Consider the following 10,476-nt stretch of genomic DNA (forward strand, 5'->3'; position numbering starts at 1 on the left):
TGCAGATGGGTGAGGTAAACCATCTGCAGCCTTGGCTTTCCCACTGAGTCTGTCACTTGCTTTCTCTGCAGGAGGATTTTCAACTCGACCATTTGTAAGGAGTGTCCAACGTCAGAGCTTGTCATCCAGATCCTCTGTCACCAGCCCACTGGCAGTGAGTGAAAATGGTGTCAGGCCGTCGTGGTCACTCTCCGCAAAACTGCAGTTCCGCTCCAACTCCCCGTCACGCTTCTCTGGAGATTCCCCAGTACATACCTCTGCTTCCACCCTGGAGAAGATCGGGGAAGCTGCTGATGATAAAGTCTCCACCTCATGCTTTGGCAGCCTGAGGAATCTCTCTAGCAGCTACTTGGAGCCCTGTGACAGCAGTCGGCGAGAGCACAGGACGGCTCGCAGAGCCCCTTTGGCTGTCATGGAAGGGGCGTTCAGGGAAGAGTCCGTTGTAAGGACATCTAGCTCAGACCTTTCAGATGGGTATGGTAAAAGCTCTGTGCAGCCGGATAGGAATCACCCTGCTCTGGACCCTTTTGATAACAACAATCAAATCGCCTTTGTTGACCAGAGTGATTCTGTGGACAGCTCCCCAGTGAAGGAGGTGAAAGCCCCAAGTGGGACAGGGTTGGCTGCAGAGAAGGCACATGACACCCCTAAGAAGGGTCACAGCTCCAAAGGAGCTTCTGAGCCGGACAAAAGTTTGAGGAAGGGAAGGACAGTCTTAGCTACCCAAGAGACCAAAGTCTCTCACTCTTCCCCTCCACTGAAGAGTTCTCAGAAAGCTTCCCGGTCTAGAAGTAAGACAGACTCTTCTAGGGTCAGCGGGCGACACGGGTCTCCTGCTCCCACTCAGGCTAGGAAGGATCACAGCACGAAGTCGTTGGAGGTATCTGTCCCATCAGCTCAACAGAAGCAGAAGTCAGGTTCTCCATCCTCCACAGCTGCCAAGAAAACCCCATCAGGCTCATTGACTAAGGGCTCTTCGTCTGGGAAGAGCCGGACTTCCGACCGCAGCCTCAGCAGGGAGGGCTCCAAGATCAGCCTGGGGTCGGATAAAACGAGCATTACCAGCAGCTCAAGAACGAGCTCCCCACGGATCAGCCACTCCAGGAGTGACAGCAGGGCAGTGGACAGCAAGCACGTGCGCAGCTCCTCCATGGCCAACCTGCGGTCTCCAAATGTTGGCGTGCGTTCTGGGTTGAAGAGGGACAGCAAGTCGGAAGAGAAGGGTTTGTCTTTCTTTAAATCAGCCTTAAGGCAGAAGGAGACACGGAGGTCAGCAGACCTGGGGAAGACGACAATGCTTTCAAAAAAGACAGGGAGTGTCAGTTCCAAGTCAGGCAGTAAAAATGTGCTGGAGGACAAACCAGAGAAAGGTGGTGTTCCACCAGCCTCTCAAACCAATGCCAACATTACTACAAAAGAAAAACTTGTCTCAAAAGATGCCACATCTAACAAACATTCTCTGCTATCCAGTCGCAAGTCCAAGTCTTCCCAGCTAGATGCCGGAGTCCAGTCTCCTCCTTCCAGTGGCAAGCAGTCAGCTGACAAGCCACTGAAAAAATTACCTTCCAGCATGCAGGTGTCCGTACGGCCTTCTCTGGAACCTCAGTGAAATGCTGCAATCCAGGTGTCTTTTCTTCTGCTGAGAAGCTAATTTATTCTGAGCTCTTGTTTTTTGTTCATGTGCCTAATGTATGTTTTGAGGAGAAGTTAACTGCAAGTTGTTAAAGCGCCTTTGATTCTGCCATCAAACCAAATAGCCACAGGCAGCCAGCACTGGTGCAAGTAGCCTAGCTGGAGTCGTTGTTGAACATGAATGCAGCTGTCCCATAGCACTTGTACAGGAGTCTCTGTTGAAAGTGCAACAACTTTCTCCAGATTGGAGGGTTGGAATCTGACCCCCAGTTGTACTGACACTGGTGTGCTTTGTAGAGCTGTGAACTGATATTCCTTTGGTCTTGTTCCGAGTGGGCTGTGTCCACACTGGTGTATGGCCTTGAGCTGTGGAGGATGCAAAGGAAACTGGAGAGACTGTCGCTTCTTTCTGCTCTCAACTCTCTCTCCCTGCTCCCCTCCATTTCCAAGCTTTCTAAAGGGCAATATTTCAACACTAATGTTGTTTCTCAGGTATATACTCAGCCAGTATAGGAGGGACTAGCATTAGTGACGGACAGAAAGTGTCTCTGTGCGCGTCTGTGTAATAGATTTAATTTTTGCATTCCAACAGGAGGAGGTTTGAAATGTAACCTGCAGTTTTTGTTGCTATGTGTATGAAGAGTTTTGCTTTGTCCATACCTAAGGCAACCTCTACCCTGTCCTGTTTAACTACTTTCTTCTGAAATGCTCTGCTAAACAACAGAAGAAATCCCTGGGCAGCAGCTGGTGGCTGACTCGTCCTGTGGAAGCAGTGCCATAGGAGAGTTGTGTCCACATATACCTGGATGGCCGTGATGCTGTCAGGATGCCCCTATTCAAACTCCTGGGAAGCATTTCCTAATGTGCTCAGACCCTTATCATAGTGGTATAACTAAGCCTCCATTATCTCTAGGGGTGATGTTTAGATCAAGTGTCATCCTGCCCTCTCTGAGCATGCTTTGGCAGGCCCCTTTGTGTGGGTTGGCAGGGCTGTACCCAAACCCCCAGAGCAGTTTTCCTGTTCTCTAGAGTGCTGTATCCCTCTGGCATGCTCGTCCCCTTCCCATGGGTCTGGCTGCCACATGTCCCTCAGTGGAAGGTTCCCCTTCTTGTTTGGATGACAGCCTCCATCAGGGTCAAAACACTACATCTACTGATGTCTTTGTTTACATGCGCTTCTTACAGGGGAGATTCCTCAAGTTCTGTAAGGTTCCTCTTAAGGTAGATTTCTTAAGTCCGTTTACATACATGTGGTGTAATTTTTTTTTAAATTCCACGAGTTTTTATTGATGTGCTGCTTATCCTTTATGTCCGCAGCCTGTCGTGTAGGTTGTGACAAGGTGGGCAATGTGCTGGACACGCTCTCTGCTGAGCGAGGTCTGTGCCTGTCTAGTCCAGTGGCAGAGCTTCTCTGGGCATAGCTTTGGGCCAGGCACATGTATGCTCTGTACCATCAGCATAACAAACTGGCTTGTGCCACCTCCCTTGCTGAGGTGCTGCTCACCGTGCAGGCAGTCTTGCCCCCAGGTCTGCTGGGCACCTTGCTGCTCTGTGATCTCTTTTCTGCTCACCACACCTGCAGCAAGCTTGGGAGGGAAGGGCTGGGGGTAACTGGCTCCTCAGAGTGTCTATGGGGCTGAGCTGGGAGTGCCATCAAGTTGGGGTCAGTGTGTGAGGGGTGATGTTTCTGCAATGTAACCCTTGCAGCATCCTGGTTATGTCCTGCTGCATCCCCTTCGCATGCCCCAGCAGTGCCCACAGCCTGCACATGTAATGCCCTGACTGTTCCGACCCGAACGTGACCATCCCCTCAGTGCAGTCCTTCACCCGGGCATTGTTTCAGTCTCATTTATTGCAGCAACAAGAAGCAAAGATTGCATTGCTTGCTTCTGAAATGTATGACTTGGATTATTCTTGGATTATTTTCTGTTACATCCAGCAGAGCAGATAAGACTTGCTTGACATTGCAGTACTTAAATTACTCCCTGAAATGTTGATGTTGAAGTATTTGTTTAAGGTTTTATCTGTATTAAGGTCTTACACTGTCTTGGCTCTTTTCTTGTAACAACTCTTCTAGCAAGAATGTAAATCCAGTGGCTCATGCTGGCTTGGCTTGGGATCTTTAATAGACAGAACTACTCTCTGTGCATTTTACCATGGACATTTGTGAAAGGTTATTTTTATCAAATGACATTTTCTTTTCATGCCATCACTCACTGAAGGAGTTTAAACTGGAAGCTGGTGTGTGGATTTTGAGGTGGTTTTGCTCCTGTGCTGTATGCCTGAAGGGAATTTGAAGCCATGTCCAAATCTGTGTTTTAGCTGAACACCAGTTCAGTGTTTTTATCTGGAGCAAGTGAATGGTCCTTGGAGTTCCCATCTGGGCAGAAGGGAGGTGGAGGTCATGGTATTCCAGCAGCTGATAAAAGTAGTTGAACCCCTGCAATCCCATGAGATGCAATCTCATTCTTTCTGCACATTTTCTGTAATTCCTGATGCTAATTGCTGCCAGCTCCAGCACTATCTGCTCTCTTTATGCTGCCAGACTGGATTTCTCTGTCCCTCTGGAACAGCAGCTCTGGTGCACAGGCTCCTTGCTCTGCAGGGGAGTGTGGTGGGCAGAAGGGGCTGCACTGACAGTACCCTCATCTCTGAGCGGGTGGGATGCTGCTCCTCTCTGGTGGGTTTTCTGCTTGGGAGGGCTTTGCTTAGGATGTCCTCAGGCAAACCCCATGGTTTGACTTACAAGGGCGCACCAGAGCTCATGTGGAACATAAGACACACACCAGGCAAAATGTCAAAGTGCAGTCTCTGGGAAGCGCGGTCCCTGCTCGGTGTCTGTGTCCGCTCTGTGTCAGGGCACCTGGGAACACAGCCGCTCACATCACTCCGCACCTCTGCTCGTTGGTGTCACACATCTTTTGTAGTAAATGAGCTTCCTTGCGCAGGAGAGGGTTGAAGGGTGTGGGTCCAGGAAGCACTGTTCACTGGGAGTGTTAATCAAAGCCTTGTTGTTGTTACAGTCATGACTCCATCAATGAAGTAGGAGAAATGTTTCTGAAACTGAATGTAGGTTATTACAGGCCCTACTTAAAGGGATTTGGGGAAAAATTATCAGTCTTCTGCAAGTCTCCTTGCTTTAAAGCAGACTTATCTCTTGTCCCTTTCGTGTGTAGGAACTCCTGTCCATGGTATTGTGTTGTCCAGCTGCCAGGATGTGGCATGGTACCAGGGAGCACTGGAGAGAGGGATCTGCCAAGTCCTAGATGCCAACACCACCGTGGCTTTGCATATGGATCCTTCAAGCAGCAGTGGCTTGAGGCTATTCTGGAGCAGCTGCATGTACATGGTCATCTCGTAAAGTTCCTGTTAGCCATCAGAAGCACTCGTGGCTGTGGGGGAGGTGGGCTCTGCCATCTCCCAGAGGCCGCTGCTGCCCAGGGACCTCCACCTCCCCTGGGTGGTGACGTGTGGGGCCTGTAGGTCTCACGGGCATCTGAGTGGGATGGGAGCAGCTGCTGCCAGGTCTGCCCTGCCAGTCCTGCCCAGCCTGTCTGGGGATGGCGGGGTCTGGGATCCTCCTGCCAAGGACTTGGAAGCAAAGGTGTACAGGGTGGCCTCACGGTGATGGGAAATGCCTGGCAAGGGGGAGGCCCAGCAGTGTCCCTGCTCCCAAACAGGTGAGCTCCAAGGCAAAGCAGGCTTTCAGGCAGTGTGTTTCCAATCGGCTTTGGGTTGGAGTCACCTGTGCCAGCATGTGACTTGTGTTTCACCCCACCTCCGTAGTCTGCCACTTATTCCTGCTCCTGGAATTGGCCCTCTGGGTGCAGGAGAGCAGCGCCTTCATTCCAGTGCTCGATTCCTACAGGAGTCACCTAGAGACTTTTTTTTACCCTTTTTGGGCTGTGTCTTTTGGATAGTGTTTAGTAGTATTCAAGTTATAAGCACATTTTCAATGACATGTATTGAAGAGGCACCTTTTATTTGTATTAATCACATTTGATAGACAATTTGGTGCCTACAGTTCTCTGTAACTTGTGTCTCACTTTGCGTGTGTAAATTGTTAACCCTTTCAGACTTATCAAATATGGATTAATAAACACAAGATGCTTAGGATAGAAAGCTAGCAGCTTAATTGCACTTCTCCCACTGCAAGTGCCCTCATCCGCCGTCGCTGCAGGGGTTTTGCTTTCTGAAGCTGAAACTTGAGCATGATCAACCATTTTTCTCGGTGTGAGGCAGCTTGCATGGCCGTGCTGTCCCCGATGCATGTCCCTACTAACTATGCAAGCCTCTAGCCCAGCCATGGCTCCAGAGCACTGCCTGGAGTCTGTGCTGCTGCCTCGTGGTGCAGCTGCTGCTGGCACACAGGAGCATGTCCCTGGGTTCCTGCTTCCTTTGCACATCTTTGACTCTTTCCTTTGCAGGATTCTGCGTTACTGACAAGGCTGGAGCGTAATGTAAGGTTAGAGGGATCGGAGCAGGGAAATGAGAACAAACTGATTTCTATTTTGTGTTGTTTTTCCTTTTGTTAGCAGGGCGACCTGCTCAGGGTTCTGTGTGTAGCCTGCCATTCTGTGTCATGTAAGGGCATGCCTGTGCTGTGAGGAGGGGCAGGCAGGTGCCCGGAGCCATGCGGGCACTCAGAGCTGCTGTGAGTGTCTGTGTGAGGGGAGCGGTTCCCAGTTGTCCTTGTGCTGCCCATGCTGGTCTTGGGCCTTTGCCTGCCTTTCTGGGGGAGCCCTGGCTGCCTGTGGGGATAGCTGGTCTGCCTGTCCATGCTCCAGAACCCTGTGGTGTCGGGGTTTGAGCCATGTCCTGCTGGACAGCGGGTCCCCTGGGGCACCCGTGTGTGCCACATGGCCAGGGCAGCTGGTGAGGGCTGGCCTGGGCTTTGTGCAGGTTCCAGGACTCCTCCTGGTTCTTGGCCCTGCAGCTTCAGTGCCCTCCCCTTGGTCAGCCAGCATGGAGAGCATTTGGAAACAACATTCCAAATAATTTTACTGTTGGGTGTTGTTTTTTTTATTTCGGTTTGGTTTGGGTTTTTTTGTATCTTTGTTATTTGCCTACTAATCCAAAAGAATTTGGCAGTATCTAATGATACCTGTGGAGGGAACTGAAATTTAGTTTTAATCTGTGGTGAGATGAAAGTTCTACGTGGTTTTCTCAACAAAAGCACCGTAAAGCAGTTACTATTAAGAGCTTTATTTTGTAAAAGCAAAGTACCTGAAGACTTGTACAATGTCTGTGTTAGGTCTAAAGGCTTAGGGACTCTTCTATTTTTTTAAAGGTGATAGCACTCAATTTATCTGCAAATAATGTTTTTTAAAAGACACAGATTAAAACTAAGTGTAACCACCAGTCCTGGCTCACTCAGCCCTGCAGCGCACACGCGCCGGCCTCAGGCTATTGTGGCATTTGTGAGTGCAATAAACCCCTTTGGAGGTGCTACATTGCCTTGGGTAGGGTAACACAAGGGAATCCAGGCCACAAGTGGCTCCATTACTGTCCTGTGGCCTTCCAAGTATGAATTTGTACAGATTTGCTCACCACCTGTGCCTCACCATTGGTTAAAATTGAATTTTAAGTCCTGTTGCAAATGCAGTTTCTCTTCTGGACACAATGTCAGATTTTACACTGGAATATCTACAGTTCTCAAACTGCATGTCACATCACTGTACCTGGTACAGGGACGTGGGGCTTTCCCACACCTTTGATATTCTCCTCTGTATTTTAATGTTTTTGACCTGTACAGTAATTGGAAAGCAGGCTGTCTTTACTTGGGGTTGAACATTGTACCATAAATTTTAAATTATTTGAGGACAACTGCATGAGACTGTGTCAATGCCTTTTATTATTTATTTGTATGTTTTATTATTCGAGGTGTATGCACTTTTAATATGCAGAATTTATATTTTTATGTTACAAATCATTTTCTTTCAGAAAGAAGAGTTTGAATATGAGGAATTGGAATTAAGTGCAAAAAGGGGAATATGTAATGAAATACAATAAATTTATTACTAGGCATCCTGCCTGAGTGAGCGTTTTTCCAGGCTGCAGGCTTCAGCTTGCTGTGTTCCTGCCCTGCCTGCTCTGGGCCCAGGATGGGGGCACGGGCTTGGGAACTTCCCCGTGTGCCCCAGGGCTCCTTTGGGGAAACCAAACCCAGAGGCCTGGTTTTGGGCACAGACCTGTGTGCTGGGGAGGGGAGACACAGGCTCCTGCTTCCCCTGTGTTGTTCCTGATGCTTCTCTCTCCACAGACCATCAGTCCAGGTCCTGCAGTGCTCGGCCATGGTCCCGAGAGTGGGTGTGGGACCTGCACCAGAGTCCTTGTGCTGGTGAGTCTGGTCTGTGAGCCCTAGAGCAGGGGGGTGTGATCTGGTTCCTCTTTGGAGTTCGAGGGCTCATACAGGCAGAGGTGGGAGTCTTCCCTGTCCACCCATCCATGCCTCGTGTTGGGACTCAGCCCCTCACGTGAAGGGGCTTGTGGGCTTCTCAGCACGAGCAGTCCCCTGCCACCCCCAGCCCCATCTATGCCTGCTGCCACACACAGGAGTGAGACCAAACTCCAAACAGGAGGGACACATGGACCCAGGTCCTATGGCATTTGGGGCCAGGAGACCCCCAGCCAGATCCCCACACCTCCAGGAGACCCTCAGGCCACCCCTGCCTACAACATGGCCAAAGGTATTGAGGACAGGGGTGGCCTGAGGGGCTTCTGCCTGTTCCCTTCTTACCATCACCAGAAGCTGGAGGCTTGAAGCTCCTCCAGCTCTGTCCTAATTAAAGACTGTTTTTCCTTTAGCAGGGTGTGCAACGGTGACTCCAGACTTGGAGGAGAGTGTGGCTGCCTGATGGGAATGTGGATGGGCTGCTCCTGCTGCCACCCACCTCAGCCCAGCGAGGATGAGGATGGAGCAAGGCAGAAGGAGGACAGGCTGCTGCTCCTGGGTGCTGAACGGAAAACCTCTGACCTTGGTGGATTGTTTCCAAGTGAGCCAGCCCCTGGGCTGAGAGAGCTGCTCCAGCTGCCACGCTGCAGGCACCAGCCCCTGCTGGGCTGCCCAGTCTCAGGGCAAACAGGCACAAAAGGCTTTAGCGATCCCGTGTGTCCTCGGGGCGGAAGAATGGAAAGTCGCGTGTCCTCCCCGTGCCTGGGGGCCTTTCCACTGCGGACTCTGATCCTCCTGCTCCAGTGAGCCCTCGGATCAGTGCATCAGGGGCTGGGTTGGGCTTCACAAACTCACTTTTCAACACAATTTTTGATACTCATGGGTTCTTTTTCTCTTTCCTCCTCCATGCATATTTTTGCAGGAGGGGACTCTTGCAACAGGTGAGCAGCACTGTCAGTGTATGCCCCATGCCCCTTTGGTGCTCACCAAAGTGGAAGCTGTCAGTGAATCCCTTTCGTTTCCCAAATCTCCAGACTGGTTGTCCTGATCTCCCCTTGCCTGGCAGTGGTTACAGAAATGGTGATGTTGGTGGGTTTATCAACAGCTGTGCTGTATTGCCCCTTGCCTGCATGGGTCCCTGGGCATTGGGGGACACATGGCCCCTGCCAGGCCCTGCCATGCAGCCTTGGTCTGTGTTTCCATCCATCCTGCTGGGAATGGTGAGCTGGAGCTGAGCCCCTGGGTGCTGGGCCGAGGAGCTGGTTGCTGCCGTGGCCAGTCACGCACATGAGTCCCACCCCTACCATGTACCAGAGCACTGCTTCACATCTTGTGTAGAAATGGGGATGGCAGATGTTGTATTAAATCATGGGGTCATCATTTATTTATAGGTGATTACATTAAAGAGAGATTAATATAGCCAAAGGCTTTGCAGAATTAGAGTTAATGTACTTGTGTTTATTATATTTGCCAACATTTCTCCAATCCAGCTGGGGTTTTCTGGCCACAGGATTTAACAGAGCCCACTACCATCCTCCAGGCTACCTGGGAGGGGGGTGAGAGGTCCATGGAAAACACGTGAGAACTTTGATCTTCGAGTGATCAATTCTATTGCCTCCCATTTTCTGAGGGTCCGTGGCAGGCGCTTGGTGCGTGGGCAGGGCAGGACTTGGCAATGCTTAGAGTGGGGTTGGGAGGGGAGCCTGGGGTTGGGGCTCCCAGATGTCTCTCCTGGGCTGGGATTATGCTGTGTTTAACTGGGATTAGATTACTGCAGAGCTGGGCACGGATTTCTGACACCCTGGGGAGGTGGGTGTGTCCCTGAGGAGCACCGGTGGGGTGGGGGGTGTGTGTGCCTGGTGTTCCCTTGGTCCCTGTGCCCCCGGAACCTGGTCTGGGGCTGGCAGTCCCCTGTCCCATGGGCTGTAGGTTGCCTGCTGCCAGCTTAGGGGGCACCAGTGGAGCTCCCCTGCTGATGGATGAACCAAAGGAACCAAGAACACCCTGTGTTTGGCTGGAGGAGCCAAACCACATGGGCTTGGGAAAACCACCATGGGAATGGTTACTGGTTATGCCAGTCAGGACTGAGGGTGCACAGGGTGGATGTGCGAATCCCTGCTGTTGCCTGGCGGAACACCTGCCTGCCTCTGAGAGCCTGAAAAAACCCAAGCTTTGGGAGGCCATCAATAAATTGTAACACATTAGGCACTGTCACCCCTACCCCTGGACTCTTAAATTTTGCTCTAATTGGAGTATTGCTTTTCCTTCCTCAGCACTTTTTCCCCTCGGCCAGGTATCGATCCTGGCTCTGTGGGGATCTGGCTAACAGTTGGCAATTTATGGGAACATAAAACTAGTCCATCGTAGAGCAAAAACCCAACTTTTGATAAGAAATTGTGACATCAGCCTCTGGCTGATTCCAAGATGGATTTACCATTTTACAGTGGGTC

At 50.8% G+C, this 10,476-nt stretch overlaps 1 protein-coding gene across 7 annotated transcripts in view; it reads left to right on the top strand.

Moving 5' to 3' along the window:
* The window catches only part of USP31 (ubiquitin specific peptidase 31), a 31,964-nt gene extending 22,496 nt beyond the window's left edge, over nucleotides 1-9,468 (top strand). For 2 of the 7 annotated variants that reach the window (XM_048320709.1, XM_048320711.1), the window contains exon 16: nucleotides 72-7,659. In XM_048320709.1, the coding sequence (XP_048176666.1) occupies nucleotides 72-1,609 (1,538 nt within the window). In that variant the 3' untranslated portion in view covers nucleotides 1,610-7,659. Of the gene's footprint in view, nucleotides 1-71; nucleotides 7,660-7,894; nucleotides 7,973-8,439 lie in introns of those variants that run through there. The other 5 variants (XR_007207086.1, XR_007207088.1, XR_007207089.1 and 2 more) reach the window with 5 other exon arrangements.
* Nucleotides 9,469-10,476: the final 1,008 nt, after the last annotated feature.

Source organism: Corvus hawaiiensis, chromosome 16, assembly GCF_020740725.1.
Source record: "Corvus hawaiiensis isolate bCorHaw1 chromosome 16, bCorHaw1.pri.cur, whole genome shotgun sequence".
NCBI classification, from domain to species: Eukaryota; Metazoa; Chordata; class Aves; order Passeriformes; family Corvidae; genus Corvus; species Corvus hawaiiensis.